The sequence below is a fragment of the Phaethon aethereus genome (assembly GCF_964289735.1).
Source record: "Phaethon aethereus genome assembly, chromosome: 3".
Lineage (NCBI taxonomy): Eukaryota > Metazoa > Chordata > Aves > Phaethontiformes > Phaethontidae > Phaethon > Phaethon aethereus.
The window spans coordinates 16,802,553-16,827,487 of NC_138576.1; the positions used below are offsets into that span (position 1 = coordinate 16,802,553).

At 37.1% G+C, this 24,935-nt stretch overlaps 1 protein-coding gene across 3 annotated transcripts in view; it reads left to right on the forward strand.

Moving 5' to 3' along the window:
* The window catches only part of NOL10 (nucleolar protein 10), a gene marked incomplete at its 5' end in the record, with an annotated part of 52,274 nt that overhangs the window by 23,720 nt on the left and 3,619 nt on the right, over positions 1–24,935 (forward strand). For all 3 annotated transcript variants that reach the window (XM_081998029.1, XM_081998031.1, XM_081998030.1), the window contains 7 exons: positions 13,750–13,876; positions 15,535–15,614; positions 15,777–15,875; positions 16,530–16,619; positions 18,400–18,573; positions 18,974–19,221; positions 24,743–24,845. In XM_081998029.1, the coding sequence (XP_081854155.1) occupies positions 13,750–13,876; positions 15,535–15,614; positions 15,777–15,875; positions 16,530–16,619; positions 18,400–18,573; positions 18,974–19,221; positions 24,743–24,845 (921 nt within the window). The remainder of the gene's footprint in view (positions 1–13,749; positions 13,877–15,534; positions 15,615–15,776; positions 15,876–16,529; positions 16,620–18,399; positions 18,574–18,973; positions 19,222–24,742; positions 24,846–24,935) is intronic.

Genomic DNA, 24,935 nt, shown 5'->3' on the forward strand with positions numbered 1-24,935 from the left:
AAACATGAATACTACTTAAAATGTGTCCTCTGTTTTTGAGATGTTGACAAGAACTGAGTTATAATTCTTGAATTCCACAACAGAATAAATGCCTGGGGGAAATGCTACTACTATAAAGGACAGTTGTGTTTCAGAGCTCTTGGAAGTACTTTTGTGTAAATAGAATCCATTCGATTGCCCTAGACCCTCATTGCCCTGTAGTGCTAGTAATTATTCTCCTTTTTTTTCAAGTCTGCATCAGAACAGCTACAAGGAATTACCATGGTTATGGTCAAGGGGAATAGTTAAAATCTCAAATGTATGGTGCTGTGCTCTAGCCCTTCTAGGTTACAAAATAACAACAACAAAAAAATCTTCAGAAGAGCTGCACAGAAGTCAGTCTTACAGAGCTGGAGTGTGTATGTATGCAGATGGGTGCAGACAGACCCAGCATCCTCTGTCCTTGATTGAAGTTGGCCAGACAGTATAGGCCTGTGCCCAGCCTAATACACCCTGCCTCTCAGCAGGTTTTATTAGTGTGGGCACAGTGCTGTGCTAACACAGCTACATGACTTGTGAATGAGAGCTGGCTCGTGTCCGGCCAGCTTGGAGTATGGTCTGACTGAGCTCATGTCTGACTGAATTATCTGTGTACATGTGCCCATTCTCTCCATTGTTAATGCCAAAGTTAAATTTCCATTGCAAAACCAAAAAATGACTGTCTCTTGAACTTCAGGATTATAAAAGAGTTGACAACGGGTATCATAATATTGTCTGTAAATGAAATGGCATGCTTCAGCTTTTCCTGCAGAATTTTCAACAAGATAGGTATGACATTTGAGACTAGGAATGTCTAAGAGAACTATGCTTTTCTTAAAAAAGAAGCAAAAAAAACCCCCAACAAAACCCAAAATCACTGCAGCTGTTTCTTTTGTGTGCAAAGCTGTTAGTAAAGGGAAAAGAACGATTTTTGGTTTACTAGAAAGGACAGGCAGGTTTGGTTTTAAATGGCAAGATGATGCCTTATGCATACTCCACAGTGCAGGGAGTGAGTAAAAGCCAAATTGAATCTGATCGTTAAAATGAAATGTTTGTTTTACATAGGTAACATCTTGAGTGGCTTAGCTTAGAGACTTTGTTTTTGTTTTATTTTGTTGGGCTTTAATGAGGGCAAGTGCCTCTGACTGGAATTGGGCTGTTTGCCAGTAGTTTAATAGTTAACTTGCAGTTTATGCAAACATTTGGAACATACATCTTGCCAGCTGGCTTCCTGGTATATCACTTTGATGTGTGCCTTGGGAAGGTTGAAATGAAAGTTGTGTGTGCCTTGGGACACTTTTCAGACTACTGACTCAGAAACGTAAGTTGAGTCAATAGTGCAACCAGGTCATGGCCAAAGAAGTGAAGAGAGGAAGAAGCTCTACTGACACATGGTGGTCCACTGGCCTAGGATCTAAGATGAGCCAGATTCTCTTAAGTTTACTTGAGGCTGTCGGCTTCCATGACATACAATGTTCTCTTTTCAGGTTGTACAGGAAAGCTCCCCACATGTTAGCTCCTGGATGCTCTGGTGGAAATCAAGGGGCATGAGTGTTATTTACTCTGAGTGTTTGCTATTGTTTATGTGAATATGCCTGATCTTAGCACAGACATTTCGAATCAGTCCTGTATCCTTTAGTGGTCTTTAAACTTTGGGCTACATATATATACTGAAACTGAAACTTGCTCTATTCATTAGGCTGTTAAAAGAAGAGAGCAATTAAGCGTGTAATTAATTGAGTGTAATATTCTGTGTTCTGGATTTTTTTTACTTTCTTGCAGTCTTGGCAGAAAACGCCCTGTTGAGGCTGGAAGCAATGTACTTTTGGTGTAGAGAAGATATTAAGCTCTTAAAGAAAAAATAAATCCTGGAGCGTCTCTGGCTTCATTTCAGGTGGTTTTGGAAAATCATTTGATATCCTAGCACTCTCCTAGTTCAGAGCTGTTGGAGTTATAAACTGGAAATGTTTCAAGGGCAAGTATTTCTTGCCTACTCAATGATTCAGTTTCTCCAAGAATATCTTTATAATGGGTCTGGTTTCTAATACAGTACCCGCTTTGGATATGTGGATCTCTTTATTGCTAGAAATATTTATGAATTTTGTCCTCTTAAAATTGGTGGCTTTTCAACTAAACCAGCCATTGCTGGTACTTCTTTCCTTTCACACATGCTGTTTTTTCTCTCTTGGTTCTTTATATGGTGGGCATACAATTAGAGAAAAACACCTACCCACACCTTAAGACCGGTGTTCTATATAGTCAGCTGTTGTTCAAATGGTTTATGGGTGCTGTTAAGAGTGACGGCAAGATCTTCTGAGCTGATTTTTGGCTTCTGCATGGTAAAAGCTATGAAGCAAATGATGCAATTCTTTTTGTATTTGTGACTGGCATTTTGACACTAATGAACAGATTAGAACTAGAGTGTGAGATTTTGATTTCTTTTAGGGTGTTTTCATGTCTTCTGATTGGGAGTATTAGGTCATTCTGGATTAATGCTGCCACAAGGGTCTTCTTGAAGACCATATAATGAGGCTGTAACTTTTTAGAAGACAGTTGTTCATGTCCTTCAGTACAACCCTTACCTAAGAAGTTTTAGATAAAGTGGAAAGCAGGCATGAAACTGAACTGTGCTAAGAGATTTTTTTTTCTATCCTGAAACAATATATAGTTTAGAAAAATGTTTCGTTCCCTGAGATGTTGTAAAATACGTTGTAAAAATAATGTTGTAAAATAAAAATACAGTAGTTATGATGTAGAATGGGAAGTGTTGGTCTTAACCTTAGTTTGCTCATTTTGAGAACTGTGAAGTGACTGGAAAGCAGGGTTGTTACGAAGTAGTATATTGCAGTTGTGCTTGGGGGCTGCCAAGTGTTAAAAGGAAAAAAACTTTCCATTAATAAAAAGGCACTTGAGTTCGTCTTTGGCCTTTAAGCTAATTCTGAATTTTGGTATTTAGTCTTTTAGAACTGTTGTTTTCCATCCAGAACAGTCTAAACCTTTATGCAGAAAATTGTGCAAACAATATAAAAAGAATGTCTGGTGAATGATACATTACCTATCTCACAGTATTTGGAAGCATAGGAAAAAAGTTGTTTATCTCCACAAACAGAAACGTGAGCTTCCTACTTTTAACCTAAACACTTTCAAACTGAAAAATAACATGCTGGGCTTATTCCCAACAAAGGATATCCTCCATTTCCCATGCACTGGCTGGAAGGCACTGAGCCACTTATCACACATACATAGAAGGAAAACACCAACGTGCAATAATCAGGAAACAATTTCTGATCTTCCTGTGAAACTCGTTTTAGATGTTTTTTGATGCTGTAAGTAGTTCAACACCTTGCATGGTTTATGAAGGTGTATGATCCCTGCTTACTGCTGTTGTGGATGATGGTATGACAGGCAGCACTTCATTGTTGTCTTTAATAGATAGCAGCATGCTGGCTGTTAAGTGCATACTTCTTTATAGCTTACATCATAGAGCAAAGGAGAATACTCTTAAAAGCAGAAGTTTTACTGAATTATACCAAGTGATTGCTTTGCTAGTTGATAGACTCTGATGTTTTTTAGTGTTGTGACTGTTTCTTAAGCTATTGGTAGTATGGGACCCTCTGTTCTTGAGTTCCTAGTTTAAAAAAACAGGTTTTGAGGGGGGAGTGTACTCCCCTTTTTAACTGGTAAAAAATTTAAGCCCTGAGTATCCGAAAGATATTTTTATTTTTTTAAGTTGCACTTATTCCTACCTTTGGGCCATCTATTCTTCACCTGGTTTCTGAAGATTTAGAGATGCAGTCGTACAGCTTCAGTCAGTGAAGAGAGAAGTGGTCACAGATAATGAAAATATGTAAATGCTGAAAGGAAGTTTTGTACTATACTATGGTGTATCAGCATGTAATAAAAATTAATGTCTTTTAGTTTTGGATAAGAAAAGACAAAGCATGTGGGAATTTTCTCTGTGATAATTTCAGCTAAGTATTTCATTATATTTGAAAGCAGAGGCAAGTAACTCTTGTGGCTTATCTGTATTGTCATCTTCTCTGCCGCACTCAGTAGCGAATCAAATGTGTTGTGAGTTAAGAATATTTTATACAAAAGTAGTAACAAAGTTGTGAGGATTTAGGACTTCTGTCACGCAAACCTCAAATATAAATAAAACCATGAAATATGTAAAAGCTTTCAAATATATATTTGAAAGGTGTTTCCTACTCAATATTATTCCTTAAGTTATTTAAAATTTCTTCTCTCTAGCATTATGCTCTGTAAAGAGTAGGTTGATTTATGCTGAGATTATCTTCATTATCTGTCTGGAGGAGTTGCACGTTCCCCACAGGTAGTTCCCTTTCCTTCCCTTTGTGTTGTCTGGCAGTAGTTTTATAAACTCACAGAACAGTCTTCCTCCAGGTTTGCGAAGAGCAATTAAGCTGCCATGGTAGGGAGTTATTAGAAGCTCACACGTTCCTAGATTTCCAGTAGTTTGTCAGTTATCTAAGGTAGACATACAGCTGGATTTGCCATTACCTTTGTATCTGTAGAATCCCTCAAATTTCCCTAAAATGCAGGTCATGCTCTGAACTCCAGTATGCTAAGTTTTGTTTTCATGACTGTAATGATACTTATGCTGTAATGTTCTTTTGGCATCTGGCTTGTACTGCGAGAGTCCTGTTATTCCCGGCCACTTAAAAGCATGAGAGGCAAGACCCCGCACAGTGTGATAGTTGGGAATTTTCCTGTCCCATCAGAGAAATGGAGAAGGGGGCTTGCTGGGATTTTGCATTTCTGGCTTATTCTTGGTCCTTCTTACTTACTAATTTAGATTGCAGTCAGAGGCTATTATGTACCTGCTAAAATCAATGCACATGTTACTCTCATCTCTATTAGTGGCAGCAATTTTGTGCGTTGATGGCCCATGCCCTTAGTGTATTGCAAGAAATACTATTATGAGAAACAGATTTCTGACCATGTTAGAACAGGTAGAAGCTGTGTAGAAGTTCTCTCCTTGTGTAAGAAAAAGGCCAAAGCAGTTATGAAGTCTCCCACTTACCATTGCCTTGTCTGTCTTCCCTGCAGTCATGATTGTAAATACAGGGAGGGAGCTTTGTGATAGAGTGGTTTTGGGGTTTTTTTGTTACACTTCATATAAAATGTGGAGGTGGTGTGTTTGTGAAGGGAGTTGTGCTGGTTCAGTGATGTTGAGTCACTGAATGGTAAATTGGCTTCATGGAGGGTCTAATGAATACCAGAACCTACGCAAAGGAATTGGTAAGAGAGTCAGGTGTGGTAGGGAATGGGAGGTGTTGGATGGCCAAAGTAAAATGTGGTTGCTGCCTTTTATCGTCAGCAAAGCATTAGATCAGCTGGTCATACCTGATCTGCACTGTTTTTTTCCATGGATAAAGAAACAAGACCATCAGCAGATGTTCACAAGTAAATAAATACTGTGAAGTGAGTCTCAGCTGAACTTAGTGCACAGTATTTAAGTAACTTACCTAAGTGCCTCTATTATTACAGCAGATATGCTATGGAAACTGCTATATTATAATCAGAACAGACTTTTGGTAACTTTTAATTCAGCTCCATCTGATATTTATGGGAAAGTGCTTGAAGCAGGTCGTGCTTGAAGCAGGTCATGCTTGTAATGCCTGCTTTGAGAAGCCACTCCCTTACCTCTTGAGCTTCATTTGATTAATTGACTTAGATGTGAAAGTAGTGGGTTCATGTACTTCAAGTTTCTATCTGTTTTTCTGACCTCAAATTGTCTCTGCTTCAGTCGTCTAAAAACCTAAAAAGTGTAGGGAGTCTGATAAATAGAAAGAGCCATAGCAATAGCGATGGGTGTTTATCTTTGTGTATGTCAGCATGTCAGAACATGATAGCGATATTGGTGAAAGCATCAGATTCCGTTCTCTTAATGCCACTGCTGGTAAGTTACAGATGACTCGAGAAGTGTCCCATTTCCTTCTGTCTTGTGAGGAAGAGAACTATTCTGCTAATCTTATTTACAGTTTTAAGGAGTAACTTTCTTTGCTGAAAAATTATTTGCTGTTCCTATCTAGGAGAGCATTTTTGATCCCCCCAACATTATGAGAAACAGGATCTTTGAAAGAAGGTGGCTTCACCAATAAGACACAGTGAGAGCAGACCTGTGACTGGTTAACTAACTGTAATACCTGTCAGATCAGAGAATGAGACTTAAAAAAACAACACTATAAAGCCAAACTGCTTAGGATTAGAAAAAGAGGTACTTACTATCTGATTACTACCAGGCCAGAAAGATTTAGTATCTCATTCCTAGAAGATGTGTGCAAGTTCCTGCAGCAGTTTTTGTTTAACACTGAGAAGATCTTAAAAGCACCATTTCCTTTAACATGCTCTCTAAGGAGTAAAACCTCCAAGTTGTTGATTTGGCAGCTTCCGTAGCATAGCAAAAGGTAGGAAGACCAACCTCTCTCAGATTAACAAATCTGCCAAAAATGTCTGGATGTGCTGGAGTTAGGATGAAAGAAAGAGCCAATTCGTTGTATAGTTCAGTGAAATTTATGAATGCGTGGGCTTAAAACCAAATGCAGTGCTGTTGTCAGTAGTATGCCGAAAAGGAAAAATGTGCTGGTTGGTCTCTCTTGGTCATAGCTGTACTCCAGTGAGCTACTTGATAGCCATGGAAGTTCAGTTACTGTAAAAGCATCAAATCTACACCATATAGTGTGGGGTGAATGAAGGCAGGACATTGTGAAAAATTAAAATACATGGGAGACTTGTTTGGAGTTTATTCCCAAAACCCATTTAATTTAGAGAATTGAAGAATTTTATTAAATGGGTTTACTTGTGAGATTAACAGGGCACAATTGGAGTTGATTGGAGCATTGATAGGGAGAAAGTAGATTAGAAAGGAACGTCAGAATAAAATTCATTGTCACAAATTGTTTGGAGCATGATGGTTGCTAAGGAGAATGCACTGTACATGGAAACGTAATAGATAAAAACATAACAAGGTGATGTGATCCCAAGGCTCCTTTCTAACACAAGCTAACCTCCTGGGCTCTCTGAAGTTCTTGGGCTGGGTATGACTGAAGCCCAAATGCATAGAAACATGAATGGAGAGCTGCAGCTTTTCATGTCTAACAAGCTAGAAATAATCCATCTGATTTTTGAGAGTTACCAATTGCAATTGATGTAACCTTGACTCTTAACAAGGCATAATAACAAGGTATTCTTTCTTCTCTTGCCTTCACAATGTATATAGATGGAAACTTTTCAAAGTTATTACATATTGAGATCTAATTCTTAAAATTAGAGAACAAAACATTGAAAACAGTACTCTTAAAATGAATAATAATTAATTACTCATGTAATTGCATTAATTAAACTTGGCTATGCAATTAGGGAGCTAATTATGTTTAAAATGCAATTGCACATTTCAATCACTGCCCACACCCTGGGGATCGCCTATTTTTTTTTCTCCTCCCTCATTAGACCTCTGTAATCTTCTTCTGTTAAATGGCTTGATTGAAGCTGAGAATATACATCCATAGATGTGCATTTGCTTCCTCCAGCCAGTGTCCTGTTAACAGTTTAAAATGTTTTTTATTTTGCCATGTTATTAAATATATCAATAAGAATTATTAAATATATTAATAAGAAAAACAAACACCAAAATTAAGATTTTACTATTATTCTTATTCTTTGTCTCCTCCAAAGAATTACTTTTGTCTCCTACAGGTGTGTGAAGTCATTGAGTCATGTGTATAAAATACATTTAATTTGAAGAAATTACAATCTAGAAAAGATTCTGTGTTAACAAGCTTTGTTTGGTTTGTGTGGGTTTTGGTGTTTTTTGGGTTTTTTTTAATGGGAGCAGAGGGATGGAGGAACTTCCTTGGGTCATGGAGTCCAGTCCCATCTTATCATAGGCGATCAGATTCTCTAATCTTTTCCATGAATATGTCAGATTTAATCCGAAAATTGATTGCTTGCTTCCTCCTCATTATTTCCATTAAAAGGCTGTTTAAGAGTCACATTCCTCTGATGCTTAGCTAACTTTTCTAGTTTACAGTGGCACTGTGATAGCCTTGCATGTATTTATTCTTGTGCATGCATTACTGTTTCAGAAATCATCCTAGCAGCCTTTCACTGTACTTGCTACAGTTTGCATTCACGTATCCTGAACATTACTGCCTGGAGTTATACGAGATGTACACGGAGTCATTATTCCTATCCTATTCTAATACAATGGCCTTACATGACTATTTTATTGTCTTGTGATCAGATAGTATAATTTTTCCTATTCTGTTCCTTACAGCTGATGGTGATTGGCTATACATTTTATCCGATTTCCAGCATTTTAGTTTTTAAGGTAGCGTTTTTCCTCTGAGAGGTTTTGACTCTTCTTTTGTGACAGTTTGTCATTAGCAGAAATTACTGGCATTTTCCTACTATATGTGGGAGTCATTAATGAAAATGTTTAGTAGGACAGTCTTTGAGCTTCAGTTGTAGCCTCCTTTTTGTGCAGTACTTCGCCTTTCAGCATAAACTGTTCCTTGTTAGCCAGTTCCTATCTTGCTAAAATTCTCATTACTAAAAAGTTACTAAAATTCTCATTCAGACTAGTAATTTTACACAATACACTGTACCCAGAGCTCTCTTAAAATCCTTAAAGATACACTATTTTCATTGTAGTTGACATTGTTCAAACAGGATGGCAGTGGATGATTTAACTATAATTGTAGATTTTTGCTACCTGGTAAAGGTCTTATAATCTAACTAAAATCCGTAGAAGATACCACAACAAACAATTTGAAGATTTTTGAAATAAAAGTTTTATTTAAAAATACATTATGAAAGAACAGTGATACGATGTATTTTTATACTTAGTTGTTATTAACTGTGTTGTTTTGGTATGGCATGGTGCAGCGTTACAGGGTTCATTTTTGTGAAACTCTGAAGTTTCTGTGAAACTGTGTGTTTCTGTCTTGTACAGCTATGGCAGCTAATACCTCTACTTTTCAACGCCTCTGGAAGTGTTTTATTGAATGATGTCCACATACATTAAGTTAGTCTTCTAGGCGGATTTCAGGCAGTTTAAACTTTGCAAATTCTACCTAATTATTTTCAAGTCTGATTTATGCTGTCTGTGAACACTTTGCATGATTTTGATTGTTAAAGTACATCAGTGAAGGTTGGGAGGAGTTTCTGCTGCTTGAGTCTTGATATATTTTGACATCTTATTTACAGATGAATGGCGTATTACTGCCTTTTATGAAATCTTCCAGGGTCGTACTATTTAACATCCTGAAAAATAGGAACCTGGTTTGGCTCCCTGAGAAGAAAAGAGCAACTGTTCAGCTCATTCGTGTAGAATTGGTCCCTGAAACCTTCAAACAGATATTTACAGTACTCGTCTGAACGTGTATTTAAAGTCCTTTATTTTAAATCTCGTGACATCTGACTCTGGAAACTTCTACACATCCTGGGTTTCTTTTAAGTTGTTGAGCATGTTTAGTGCTAGTTAGGATTAGACCCAGATTTTCCTGTAGCAATAAGGGCTCTGTGGAACTGGCTGTCATGTTGAGTGGCATTTAAAAGTGTACAAGTGCTGTCTGGTGTTCCAGATTGAAGATGATAAACATCTGTTGTGGGTTGGGAATAATACCTACACTGTCCTAGGGTGCATTAAATTCAGGGGAATTACAGAACGATGACGGGATGATGTTTTCTGCAGAAGTGCTCAGGAATTAGGCATGGCCACAAGTACAAGGCATTGCAGAGCTGTACCGTGTAAGATTTGTGGTCCTGCAAGACTATGAAGTTAAACATCTTGTAAAACAAGAATACAAAGAGCTGTGGTTTTTTTAAGTTATTTTATGGTATTTAAAAAATATTTTTCTGTCAACATTTTTCTCTTCCTTAACAGTTTGGCCTTGTGCTTGTCATCTCCACTCAGTTGTATGCTAGGTTATTTATCATACTTTGTGTTTTCTGTGTCTCAAGTTAAAAAAAAGACATTCTAATGTGTACTAACAAAAATTTGGTATTAGATGGCACGATACCAATAATTATAAAGTCCACTATTTACTTCTTGTGGCTTGATGTCAGACACCATGGCAAGATGTCTGCATTGCCTGTGTATTGCAGTGGGAAGTCCCCTGTGGTAAGTCCAGCCCCACGGCTCACCCACAGGGAGGAGAGGGCCATGCTCCCTGGCTGCTCCTCATCTCCTGCCCGGTGCAACCCAGCCGCCACTCTGTCTGGGAGTGTGGTGGTGGGACGTGATGGGGGATAACTGCGTTTTGGTCACCTCGTGGGTACTCTTTCCAGTCGGTTATCTCTCTCTCCAGGAGAGCGCTGGCAGTGGAGGAGAGGAGAGCAGAGCAGGGAGCAGCTGCCCAGCTTGCTGCCGGTGGGGCCCAGCCCACAGGTGAAGCTCCTCTGTTGATAGGCAAGAATATTTTCAAAAACTTCAAAGTCAATCTTCTTGTCTTTCACTGGCAATTGGCAGAAATTGTCTGAAGAACTGGTTATCCTACTGAAGACAGAATAATAATGAAAATAGCAAAAATATTGGTTCTGTCACTGTCGGTGATGATGTCTGGTTTTCCTATCCTAAGAAATCTTTGAGTAGAAGCCGACTTTAGATGTGCACTCATTTAATAACGATTTTCCCATTAGCTGTGGGCAACTTCTCTAAAATGTGTGGAGAAGCCTATTTGGTATATCACAAACACTGTAAAAGTGAGACCTGTCAGTTTAGTTGCATGCAATCACCTACCTCAGTAACATTTTCTTGTTCTTGCTGTGAATTCCAGTGCATTTTTCTCCCTTAGATATGGTAGAATTGTACATTCTAGATCTAAATTGACAAATATATTAATCAGCCTACCCAAACTCCACAGCTTTGTGGCTGTTTTGCTGGTTTTGGCAGGGACTGCCCACCAGGCTGAGGTGCTATCGGTGCTGGGTGGCAGGAGCTCCGGGGAGTTCCCAGGGGCCTCACCCGTGCTGCCCGCTGCATGGAGACCCCTGAACTGGTTTCACCTATCCGCCTCATCCTTGGTGGCCCGGTGCAGACCAGCCCTCTGAACTGTGGCATTTGTAGCTGGGCACAGGAATGGCGGAGCCTGCCATTTCGGAGTGCTCTTGGCACCATCTTGAGAAGCCTGTTGGTTGGCAATGGATGACAGAGGAGCATTAAACTCTGCAGTTAAAATGCATTGGCAATTCAATTCCATGAAGAATTACTGTTGCAAGAAATGGACGTTTCTTGTTTATGTTTTTGTCATTGTGACTAGTATTGTTTGCCTTTTCTATTTTTAAATTTCTTCCTAAGCTTTAAAAAAATGTTCTGTTTTAATATACAAAGCAAAGCTTTAAGGTATCCTAGAATAGGTAGGCGAGCTGCTTCAGTAGGATGAGAGAGAGGGAAACAAGGCAATAAAACTTACACAAACATCTCTGTAGGGTTTTCCTTTTTGTCAGTTTACATGTGAAATTTGAATAATGGATGGGCTTTCTATTTTTTCCTGGTATTCTGCCATTTTTTTTTTCCTGTTAATTATCTCATTCCCCCCCCCTTGTTTTCTATGATCTGATTGTCCAACTCGCTCCACAGATGATAATGAATAATCAGGTCTTTCGGCTTTGTGTTTCATGGCACAGATTATGTGCAGTGAAAGGTTTTCTCTCAGTATCAGGTTATATCAGGGATACTTGGAACAGCGAGTGGAGCTACAGCTGAAGAACAGTTAAACTCATTTCCCTTATTTGTGAGACTTCTGCTTTAGTTATTCAAAGACTGGCTGGAGTGGCTTGAGTTCCAATGAGTAACATGCACTTTGTAAGGTTTGAGCAGATAGTGTCATAGACATGGAAGTGATGAAGAAGGTTTAGTGAAGTGATAGAGATCTTCACGTGATGAGTCAGCAAGATGGAATGAAGGGGAACTTTTTATTTAATGGGAATGGATGTGAGTCAAGGATTCTCTAATCTCATTTCTAATCATATTCAGCAGAGACTTGTACTTAAATTTTATTACAAGAGAAGTTTTGTTCAGTTAGTAAGCAACTCATTTTTTGTAAGGGCAAACATTTTCATCCAAAACAAAAATATAGGTAAACTTTAGAGAAGATTCCTCCATCCCAGTCATGTTTTGATGATCTGGTAATGAAACGCTGATAACTGATATCTTGAATGGCATGAAAACCAATGCTACATTTAATATATCAGACTGCTTTTGGGGAAAATAACTGCAAAAATTTAAAACCTACCTGGAGATGAGATGGACACAAAAGCATCTGCAGTATTGTCAAGAAACCAATCTGAATGATACGTAGTGTTTAAGCTGAGTATTACTGGAGTAGACGTGGGGGTTTGGTGAATTCATTCAGTAGGTAACGTCTTTCCTGTTTAGGGACACCTTAGGTCTTTCCTTGGAAGCTCTTACTAATTGGAGTAGAATACACAGCACTGAAAAAAAAAAAAGTCCAGTTTTTCATTTAGCATGTTATGGTTCTCAGCGAGGGCTGAAATCTTACGAAGATACTTGATACAGAGACAATAGTGGTCTAGAATGCAATATTGTCTGGAGTGTTACAGTCTAGAATATTATGGTCTAGAAAACAATTTTACAATTTTTTCTGTATAGCTGTCTTCTGAAGACTTTTCAGTAAGTAGTAACAGATTTATTTTTTACATTAACAGCATTATCTCATACTGTTAACCACACTATCATGTTAAAACAAACTATATGTATTTTATATATATAAAATCACTTCTACTTTTTTCCCCATAATCAAACAGGATCTTAAAATGTTGGTTTTGAATCACCGCTATTCCTATGGTCATGTTGACTGCAGACTTTTCAATGTGAATTTTTAGCAAACAAATCAGAAGCCTCATTAAAGGTCCCACTGTAGGCATTAACTTGCCACTTTATGTTCTAAAATGTCAGCTGATCTGCTCTAGAGAGAAAAATGTAGCATTGGATTTTTCCATTCAGCTAACTCACCTACTAAAATAATAGTACTGGAACAGTTGGTTGTGGCTGCATGCATCAGGATAGGGAGGAATTTCAATCAGAACAGCGGGAGGGAAAAGTGAAGGGAGCGAACTGTTAACTTGGGAAATTGGAGGAAGCTTATATGGAAAAGTACATTGATAGTGCAACATAATATTGTTCAAATAAATCCTTTGCCTCATGATGGAAATATGCAAGTTTTTTAGTATTTCCCATTATCTATCCGTACAGTCTGCATTTATTCTTGACTAAAAATACGTGATATATACCTGTGATGTTTCAATTACAATAAATAGGGCATAGCAGGATTTAATGTGATTGCGTAGTGAACCTAATGAGTTCAAGATCCAACAGTGCTTTACAGATTAGTTGCTATCTAGTGCCATTAGTTCATAATTTTATTTATAATGTTTAGCTCTGAGCTTGTAATAAATTAATCAGACTGGGACCACTTGAAACAGTTAAACTTGAAACCTCTAGATTTGTTAGTCTCAAATAAATGATCTAAATTTAAATAACGCTTACATAATCTATAGTACTCCTTACTGGTAATGGTAATGCAAATAGGTTTAATTATGTTCTCTTAACTGCTGTCGCTCTTAAGGTCTGTTTGGTCAGATTAATTCATTAGTTATTCCACTACAGCACAGTAGCCGAGAGCCTAACTGTAGGTTTTTTTCTGTAAGAATATACAATGTTATAACTTTCTGTAATACCCACAGGTTTTGGGACCTGCCCCAAAATGGTGTTCATTCTTGGACAACTTGACTGAAGAACTGGAAGAGAATCCAGAGAGCACAGTTTATGATGATTACAAATTTGTTACCAGAAAAGACCTTGAAAATTTAGGTAAAACAGTTGAATATTCTCCTTGTATTCCTTGTTCAGTTTTTGATCATTTACACATGTAAGTTTTGTAATTCCAGTGTCATGTATGAGGACTGTTAGACATTCACTGTTAGTAGTTTCCTCCAGTCTTCTTAGTTACTAGTATACCAGACTGATGGCTTTATGTTCGTTAGTTCCCAACCAATGCAACACCAGGTCTTTGTGTTTCTCCGATTTTTATCCCAAGATTATGACTGATATTAGCTGATTTAATATGTCTGGGAATCTGTTGAGTGTGCTTTCAGACACTTAGTGGAAATAGGAAAATCATAGGAAGAGAAGTTGGTTTAGTTTTCAAAATATTTTTGCGGTGCTCAAATAGTACGTTGGAACTCAGAGCAAAATCTGCCAAAGGCTACCCTAATTGAATGTAGTAATTTCCAGAAAATACAAATCATTCTAGAACTAATAGAAACACAGTTTCAAGGAACTGGAATACTGAAAATTATGTAGCAGAGAAGGTAAGTATGTTTCCCCGAAGGTAGTTAGTCCTTTTTCTTTCTATAGTTTAATTAATTTATCTCTGAAGATGCGAGTTGGGTTTGGCCTGGCAGGAGGCCGTACTAGGAGGTCACTCAAAGCACCTGCTTCTTCAGCATTAGAGTTCTAGTGTAGATAGTCTGCATATAGCCCGCAGACTCCTATCCCAACTGTAAGGGAATAAGGCAATGTAGTATTATCTACACAGAAACTTGACTGGGAATAGTTGGTCTGCTTTAAATTCACTAGAACATAGTCAAATTCATTTCCTCATAAATGCAAGCTTTCAAAGGAAGAGCCAACTTAAGGGGTATTTTGTATTTCGTATGTTAAGGTTTCTTTGTATTACTAGCCATTAGCTGGAGTACTCTCATTTTGGAATACACAGGAAGATTGTCTCCTGAAAACAGTTAAAAAAATTTTAGAGACAGCTTTGCTTTCTGAGATGCACAGTGGTTTTTTGCTTTTTTTTTTTTTGCCATTTAGTTCTAGAAGTTTGTTAATTCTTAATTTCTAAAGATTTAGGGTCTGTGGAGGATAGTTTGCTATAGAAAGCTTTTTCTTTTCTCAGTCTTGGAATTTTGTGAAGACACATGGAAGGGAAATCAGAGAGCTCTTAAGTATTTTCATTCTTACTTAGGTTAGGTCCTAGGGTGACAGTTTTATGACCTGATGTGGTGCTGTATTTTTTTCAACATGTTGATTCTTCAAAGTTAGTGACCCAAGGCAAAACTCTTTAATTACAAACATCTCTATACCACACTGAAAAAGTGATTGTCAAACATCTGTGGACTTTCAAAAAAAATCCTCTCAAATTTTTCTTTTAAACTTTTATGGAGTGTAGCGCATGTGGGCATTTTTAAAAAGTGCACAGTAATATGTATTATGACAAGAAAAATGGATTTTGTTGTTCTGAAGAAGCTCAAATTTCTTACTGGCCAAATGGAAATTTTTTTTTTTTTTTTTTTTTTTTTGCTGCGGTTTTACTTAGTCTGAATGTAATGGATGTGACTGTTACATTGATGTGTTGCATTGGCAGTGCTTGTTTGTCTTGAACCGGTTAAGTGAAGTGGCTAGCTTGGAATAGGAGTTCTTTATATATGAAAGGTCTTTGAAATCCTCTGGAACTTTTTTCCCAGGCCTTGCTCATCTCATTGGATCATCATTGCTCAGAGCATACATGCATGGCTTTTTCATGGACATAAGACTTTATCATAAGGTAAATAAGGCTGATCCTTGTCAGTTTTTACTCTTACCAATAAAATGTGTTGGGTTTTTGTTGGGGTTTTTTTGGTGTTTGGTTTGGTTTTTTATTTCCAAATAATGGGCTGTGTCCTGTATTAATGTTATTTTCTTTTTACTTCCTCCTGCTTGTTCAAAGGCAAAAATGATGGCCAACCCCTTTGCCTATGAAGAATACAGAAGAGAGAAAATAAGGCAGAAGATAGAAGAAACACGTGCACAGAGAGTTCAACTAAAGGTAAATCCTGTAAACAATGAGTATTCTTCTGGGAAAACTGTTCATAAAGAGTAATATATTCTTAAGTGTATCTCAGAGATGTAATGACTTGGGATTTGATTCTGTTTATCATCAGAGACACAAAGTAATTTATAGAGATTTTTTAACGGAACAGTGAAATTCCCATGTGTGTGATTCCTACAGGTAAGAAAGACTGATACCAAACTGTAAAAGAGCAGTTCTCATCACATTTGCCACTTAAGCAGATAACCCACTGGTAAAACTTGCAGTTTCTACTTCTGTCATTAAAATAAATGACTCAAGCCATTAAAACATAATACACTGGAAAGAGATACATAGAATTAGTATTGTGTTTATAACTAGTAGCTTTCTAGATTGAATTTGCTCAACATACAAGGAGAAATAATTGCTTTTAAAGTACTAAAGCTGATGCATTGCAAGGAAAAAACAATACAGAAGTTCTGCTTAAATTTTCTCCAAGCGCTATTGCTTTACTAGTACCTAGAATTATTTAGAACAAGTCAAGGAGCTTTTCAGCAAGAGTTATAAGAATGAATAAGAACTCTGTCTTCACCACACTTATAAATATAAAGCATGTAGGATTTTGCATGTGTAAAAGAGTAATTTACTAGTTAATTGCTTTCCTCTCTTTAGAAACTTCCAAAAGTCAATAAAGAGCTTGCACTCAAACTGATTGAAGAAGAAGGAGAAGAGCAACAGGTTACTAGAAGAAGGAAACAGAAGGTGAGCTTTTGTTTTGGAGACTTCTCTAACTGGGAGCACAGGAATAGTAATGCTTACAGTATTGATTTTTTTTTTGTTTGGGGGTTTGTTTTTGTTTTAGGCCAAACAGATTCAAAATTGCATTGTTTCTGCTTCTCATAAATAACTTATTGTAGTAGGTGGCTTTAGGTGGACTTCACTGTAGCTGCAGCACCAAAAAGGCTGTGTAGTAACTTAAAGCTTAAAATGATGAAATACTCATCTATGAAGATGATATGGGCTTTGTAGGACTGCAGAAGCTAGCTTAATGCAGAGCAAATACCAAAGTTGTTTGAAAAAGACCCTTTGTTTGCATTTGTTGGTGTTTTAGTGGTGACCATGACAAGATTGATGTTATCTGTAAAACTGAAGGTACAATTGCCTTTCTACATTCTTTCTAAATGTAGTTAACTACATTTTTTTTAAGTAGGCAAAATGGCTTGCTCTTCTGCAACAGGAATTCTTCCTGATGTTGAAAATAATCCATTTTTATCCTAAGTGAAGTCTGAAGGAAAAAAATGAGTTAATGTTTGGTATCAGGGTGGGAGGGAGCTTTCTGTAGATATCACTTCACAGGTGGGTGCCCATTCTCATAGGAATATAGCATCCATGAAAGGCAGGCATCAGCTTCATGTGGCATCTAATGAAATTGTGTGTGTTACCGTTAGTAGGAAGCATGAACTACTGAAAAAGTAGGTGGTGGTAAAACCTTAAATGCAGACTAAGCCAGTGTTATGATGGAAATGTAAGTTCAGTAAATGGGGGCTGATTGGTGTAGGAGAACATATAGATTGTGTTTATTAATATAGGTTGCGTTAGTGGACTAAAAAGAGCATACATAAAAATGCATGTTCTGGTTATTTTCCTGAAATGGCATTAAAGTCTTCTGAAGAGCAGTTTATTTTAGGCTTTGGGATTTAATTTTTGGCTGTCTGACTGCAAGTCAGATGTTTGCAACAGCTTCTATGTTTGAAATTTACATTTGTTGTTTTCTGTATTTTTTTTTTTTCTCTTCCCACTTCGTAGGTAACAATTAAAATTTAATGCTGGAGTGGGATGAATGTGCTGGTATAAGTTTGGCAATGTTGAAAGATCATCTTTTTATAATAAAAAGCCACACAGTCAATTTTAAAATGACGACAACAGATACTCACATAAGCTGAAATTGTAGCTTGAACTGTTCCTAATTCAACAGTGACATAATTTACACTGAGTTCATTTTACTTTGACGTGCCTTTTCCATTATGTATGTGAGGGCAGTGAAGAAAAAGTGTTACAAGATGTATAGCAATACTTACTCTTACGTATTTACAGTAAAACAGTAGTAGCATTGCTTAAATTATAATTTGTTGTACAGGTGTAGAATCATCCCCATCAGGCAGGGTATTTGTGTTGGAGGTACTGCTGGTTAGTCAATAGATATCAACATGTCTCCACATTAGCTGGCTGAATGTATGAGAAACATAAATTCAAAAATACTAGTAATTGTGTATTTACGACATCTGTAGTGTGCATAAAAAAACCCTATCTTGCTTACAGGTAGCTTAAAATTATATTTATTTGATCTTTGTGAAAGTAATAAAATATAACAAGCATAAATCTTGATTTTTTTTTTTTTTTTTTTTTAAATGACCAGGAAGGATAGAGCAACTTGAATTTCACATGCTGGTTTTGAGTTTTGTTTAATTAAAAAGATGTTACTTAGTTTACCAATGTCTGTTTTAGAATTCTGTAACTTACTCATGCTTTGCTTCTTTTCCAGAATCTGCCTAGCCTTCTCAAAGATGATCGTTTTAAGGTCATGTTTGAGAATCCAGATTTCCAGGTGGATGAGCAGAGTGAAGAATTCAGACTACTTAACCCACTTGTTTCTAAAATAAGTGAGAAAAGAAAGAGGAAACTAAGGATCTTAGAGGAACTGGAAGCAAAAGAACAGGTAAAATATTTTCCGTTTGGAGTAAAAAAAAATCCATAGGTGTGTTTTCTGTTTCAAGGGGGGAAAAAAAAAAAACCACCCTAAAAAGAAGGAAAGATGGAGGCAATGCAAGGATGTCTTATCAGCTGCAGTAATTAAGTGTACTTTATAATGCTATCATAGTTTTTTAGATGTGACCAATATTGTGTCTACATGAATATAGGTTTGAAAAACATAAAATATGTAGGTGGAAACAAATTTATAATGTATCTTCTGCTTTATTTGCTGTTACTGCTTTTGTTGAAATTTTAGTTCTCTTCAACTGTAGCTATGTAAAAGCTGTCACATACTCTAATTGCAGGAATGGTTTGAAAAGAAAATTAGTTGATGATTTCTTATTTTATACTATTTTTGTCTGCAGGAAGAAGAGGAAGAACCAGAAGGAAAAGCAAGTGATGCAGAAAGTTCTGAGAGTTCAGATGATGAAAAAGGCTGGGTTGAAGAGGTCAGGAAACAGCGCAAGCTTCTACGCCAAGAGGAAAAAGTAAAGCGGCAGGAAAGGTTCAAGGAGGATCAGCAAACATTACTGAAACCTCAGTTTTTTGAGATTAAAGAAGGAGAGGAATTCAGAAGCTTCAAAGACTCTGCCAAAAAACAAAAATTAATGAAGTAAGACTAATGTTCCTATCTTAATAGCTGGGGGTGGACGATTCTCAAGTATTTCTCTACAATGCAGGCCAGTGGCATTTTGGCTTGGAAGCACTTACTAGTAAAGCCACATCTAGTGATTCAGGAATATAACTTAAAGCGACATAGTTGTTGAAAGCTTTGTTTTGTAGTTAAACAAGGACAATGTTTGAAGTATGGGAGAGAGTCAACACAAATGAGATGAGTAAGAGATTAATGGTGAGCCAGATTGGGGATCCATTACTCAGTGTGGATAAACTGCTGCGCTCACAAATAACACTGATGTCTGTGAAACTGGTTTTATTTCTCCACCAGTGTCAGTATGAGGTTGACTTGTCTGGATGTTTTTCATCTGACCCTCTAAAAGGATGTAGAATACTGCATGACTAGTCACTATGTTGGGGGTAGGATCAAGGTGGTAAGACAAAAATTGTTTAGTCTGGCTATTTTTATGGCATCCAGACACTTGCAAAAAACTATGCTCTCCTTATATTGTCAGGTCTTGCTATTTCTTTTTGTAATACCAAAAATCAGACTTTTTTTTTTAAACTTGGATTTCCTTAAATTGATGATCAACTGAAATAACTGGGTACTGTATAAAGAGCACATCAAACTAAAGGACTTGGCTTTGAGGTGCTTAATGCCTGCAAATGTGTGTGTCTCTTGTTTTTTTAGAGGTGGGTTGAGCCATTCACAAGATGAGATTTAATAGCCTTTTATTATTTGGAGTGCAAGCACTAATATTAAAACCTTGAAAGACAATAGCTTCAAAGTTCTTGGAGCTCACTGGATGCAGAGCAGAATTTTGACTAATGTTGGAAACACGTTGCTGGGCTAGATGGATCTCGTAATAGCCATTATGTTTTTACTTAGAATGAAATTATACAGTCAAAGAAAAGGAAGTGAATAATATATATAATGGGACTGTTTCTTTATGTCACTAATGACTGACTCTACAACCTAGTTGTTTCAGGATGGAAATTTTCTGGAGGTATATAAAGAAACATTTGATAAAAATTAATCTTGTCCCTTAAATGTGCAAGTTTTTAATTGGAATTATCATGTAAAATGGTCTTTAAGTATTACTGAGACAGTGTTTCGTAGAGTAGTCTAGTAGTCTATGATTTCCATGTTGTACTTGTGAGACCTCTTTAAATAGTAGTTTTTATAAATCGAGATTTATAGCAGTTCTGCACAACTCATTCCCATGTTTTCCTTAGCTGTTTTTCCTTAGCATGTTTTCACACAGGAATTTTTCTTTATATTGAATATAGCCACTCATTCTGGACTCTTACTTTCTTAGACTTCCCCATCAACTTTCTTCTGATTATTTGTCTGTCTTCCAGAAGATGAAGTAATATTTTTGTTTTGTCAGGTTTTCTTCTTTGTCAGGAGAAAATCCACTCTGGACACTCTGTCAGAGTATTGTAGGTTAAGTATATTTTTTTATATTGTACTTGGATTTGTAGTCATGTTAGCAAGTGACTTGGGAGGAGCCAGAGACAGTGGTCAAATGGCACTGTATTCTCATTGCCATTGAAATACTTCCCTAAAAGGCAGTATGGTTGCAGCCTACTCGCATACTGTTCTTTTACACAAATTCAGCTGCTGACCTCTAAAGGACATTCTCAAGGGCACTCAATTTGAAGTACTAAGGTTTAATTTAATTCAAAATGTGGATGGCTTCAACGTGAAAAAGGATACTGAAAGTTAAGTAAATAAGCCAGGACAGGTATAAGGAAGAGGAACATTTAGAAAAACTTAGTATGGTCACAGGACAAAATGAATTCTTTAATTTGGTGTACGGAGGGAGAAAAATCATTGCTTCAGCTTGGGAACAAGAAAAGCAAATAGTGTCCAGTGGATGGAGGAATATCAGTGACGACAAACCATGGAAAGACTTTTAGAAGACTGCTTTTAGGGAAGAGAGAAGCTGTTTTAAGATTCACTGCTAATTCTCTGCAGAATATTTTGCAAGGTGTGGTGCATAATTAGGGTGGCTTAGGTTAGATACCCTCTGTGTGGTAAATGCACAGATGGGATGTAATGTAAAATGTTAAAAAAAAAAAAAGAAAAGGAGAGAAAATTGAGGATAGCATAGGAAGAAAAAAAAAATTGGATTTGACAGCATTACATCCTTCATGTTTTTCTGGGTTGCTGTCACTGAATTATCTTTCCATGATTTTTTATTTTTGTCGAAGCAATTAGTGCTATACTCACTGATCCTATTTGTGCTCATCCAAGCATTGTTCTGAGTATGAAGATTGATATTCCTCAAATTCTTAGAGGAAATTTATAAATTAACAGCTGGTATCTGTTTCTTATAACGCATTGCTGATAAGATTCTGTAATCATAATGACTTAGTCTGTGTTGTGAGCTAACTTCTTGGGCTAATAAGCATTTTTACATATTAGAATTTTATGAAGAAAATACCTAAATATGTTTTCTGCTGGCCTTATTCAGTGATAAGTAGTCAGCATAAAAATAATTAATTCAAGTAATGTACTGAAAATTGGAAAGACTGTAGTGGCATGTACAATCTGGTGAGGCTGGCATGTTTGTCTTTGATTTGATTTATCCAAGTTACGGAATGATGTTCTGTGACCAATGTAATTAAGTACCTTAATACCTTCACTATGCATTTAATGGTTAGGTGTTCTTTTTTTCTCTAATCGTATAATGTTCTACCTGAGGAAACAGTTTATGACTTATATAAAACTGGGTGTTTCTTTCGGCATGTTCCTGACTCAGCACGGCTCCAAGCCCAACTTCTAAAAGCAGTGGTGCGTACTATAAATTTCTTCATAGACCAGAGGTCTGTGCATTTTTGTGCAGGAAAGCTGCAAAATTTACTCGTGGTTGTAAAAAACCACCTTGTCTCAAACCAATCTACATTTAATTTTTCCCTTTTGCACACGTATGCTTACACATGAAAACCAGCTGAACATATTCTCAAAGATGCAAAACTTCACTTTGTTTATTCACTGCATAAGTTCCTTACATAGCACACTGATAAAAACCCTTTCCCTTTGTGGATTCCTTTTAAGTTATTAAGAGCTCTCTTGATTTTCTTGATGCTCCTTTAAAAGGTTTGTTGTTGAAGTTAGAGCATGTCAAAATTAAAAACTGCAGTAGTCATACTTTATAGTATGACAGTCAATGTATATTTCTTCAGAGGTGGCCAAGAAAGTCAACAAAAGCCAACAAAAGCATAGTTGGCATTCCTAGGTATTGCTAAAGTCAAACAGCAGGAAAAGTCCTGAAAAACTGCTCTCTTTATAGCGAGGAAAAAAGAAGTGCTTGGGCAATTTTTTTGTTTGTTTTTCACTGTAGGGCGGGGGAAGTTGCTTTTAATAACACTGTTAATGTATCCCTTGAATCAATTTGTTGAGGATGATTAAAAAAAAAAAACCACCCCCAAAAAAACCCAAACAACCCAGCTGTTGTAAGTATTTGTGTATCAGTGTGTGCAATTCACTGTCATTTGAGGTCTGCACATTTTCAGATAAATATAGCCATACCTGCAATTATTAAGTAAAATTGCAACCCCACAGCGTTTTGCTAATATCTTCTCATTTTAATTTTTCTCCTGACAGAAGCAGTATCTAGGCAGTCATGCTAAGTAATTGCTCAGTAGTAGCCATATTTCTCCAGTTCATTTTCAAAGGGGAGAAACATGGGACTTCACTTGAATGCAGAAATCCCACCACAATGTCAGTGACTGATCTTCTGCCATAGTTAGCTCTAAGGCTTAGCTTGTCTTCCCAATTCACACAGATGGAACAAGTTTTTACATGTACTCAATGAAAAATATACTAGAGAAAAAAATACAGTCAAAGTACCTAGTCATGAGAAATAAAATAATTCTTGACAGTAATTTTTCATTGTTAATCTGAAAAGTCTTTGTTACATAAAATGGCTCATAAACCAAAATTTAGTGGACTTCAGAGACTTCATGCACAGGCCACAATCTATGAGCCCTTCATCCATAGAAATGCCATTGACTGTGGTGGCTGCTAATTGTCTGTATTTTTATCATGACTTATTTTCTGCTTTAAAACTTGTACAAAAAAAGGTCTTTTCAGAGAGAGGCACTAACAGTGGTTTCTCAAATTGCAGGAAACTACTTTTGTTTACAGTTGGGCGAATGTTTTCTAAGCGCAGCACAGAGTGGGTTTGATCATACAAGCAGTGTCACATTCTCAGGTGGCCCTACCTACTCATAGGCCCCACATTATAGAAGAAGGATGAGCCGTGTTAGGAGTCAGAGGTGCCTGTAGGGAGGCTGGCTGAAGGCAGCACCGTCCCTGCCTGCCTGCCTCACCCCTGTGCTGGAGGCTATGTGGGAACAAGGTGTATTTCCACTCCTCAGCTGTTCCAGTTTACAACCCAACTTACTGAAGTCAGCAAGGGTGATACATTAAATATCGGTTCACAACCTGGAGCAACTGGGGCATGTCCATGTGTCTTGGTTTTGTAGGGTCATTAAGTCCTGGTGGGGGAGAGCTGAAAGCAGTGTCAGTTTCAGCCCCAACAGCTACCTCCTCCATGGAAAGACTAGAGTTTGGTTCCCAAGGGAGAGGCTTTATACCAGCTTGCTTACAGAAACTAACTGACGAGCACTGTGCGCTTGAAGGGATATGTTCATGTGGAGCTCCTCTCTGGGGTCAGGGTCTGTCTTATTCATCACATTCACTTGTTTGCATTGTTCTTTTATTTAGAAAACTATTTGCATTAGACCCTTATGGGCGCAATCTCCAAGCAGTCATTTGATATATACTAGGTAGTTTGTCACTATCAGTGAAGTGATTCATTCAGTGATGAGTTCATTCTGACCACAGAATCATAAGAATAGTTTGTGTTGGAAGGGACCTTTAAACATCATCTAGTCCAACCCCCCTGCAATGAGCAGGGACATCTTCAACTAGATCAAGTTGCTTAGAGCCTTGTCCAACCTGACCTGGAATGTTTCCAAGGATCTATGGGGTATCCACCACCTCTCTGGGCAACCTGTGGTAGTGTTTCACCACCCTCAGTGTGAAAAACTTCCTTCCTGATGTATAGTCAAGATTATTTACTTCCCTCAAAAGTATTTCCAATTCAGAAATGATAAAATTTCAAGAAAAGTGGACATATCTAGCCTTATTTTTTTTGTGTATGTATCTATTACTGCAGCTGAATATTCCTGAACTTTTCTAACATTTCATAGAAAACTATAGCAACAGAAGGGTGTGGTTTCTTGCTCAACTAGAGTCCTGCTGCTTTTTTAGCAGAAAAAACAATGAACTTTACATAAATTTTAAAAATGTTTCTACCCAAAGCAATTTCTGGGGGGAATGATTTGGACTTGTGTTTCTGTTCTGTTTACTGAATGTTTATTTTTTTTAGAGTTATGGCATTTCAAGGTTTCAGAGAAATTGAGATTATTTTGACTGCATTATCAGCCTTTAATAGAGTAAAAAGATGGCAAGAATAGGAACTAATGTTAATTATTCTCTGCAGGAAAACTCTTGGAGACCGTTTAAAGCTTGAAGAAAAACTTGGCACGCTCAATGTGTCTGATACCACAGTAGGCAGCAAACAGGCAACATTCAAATTAAAGAAGGTGAGCTATATATATATAATTTTTTAAGATAATACACAAGTAACTTTAGTTTTTGCATGAAAGAACAGGAACTTTAAAACCGTCAAACAA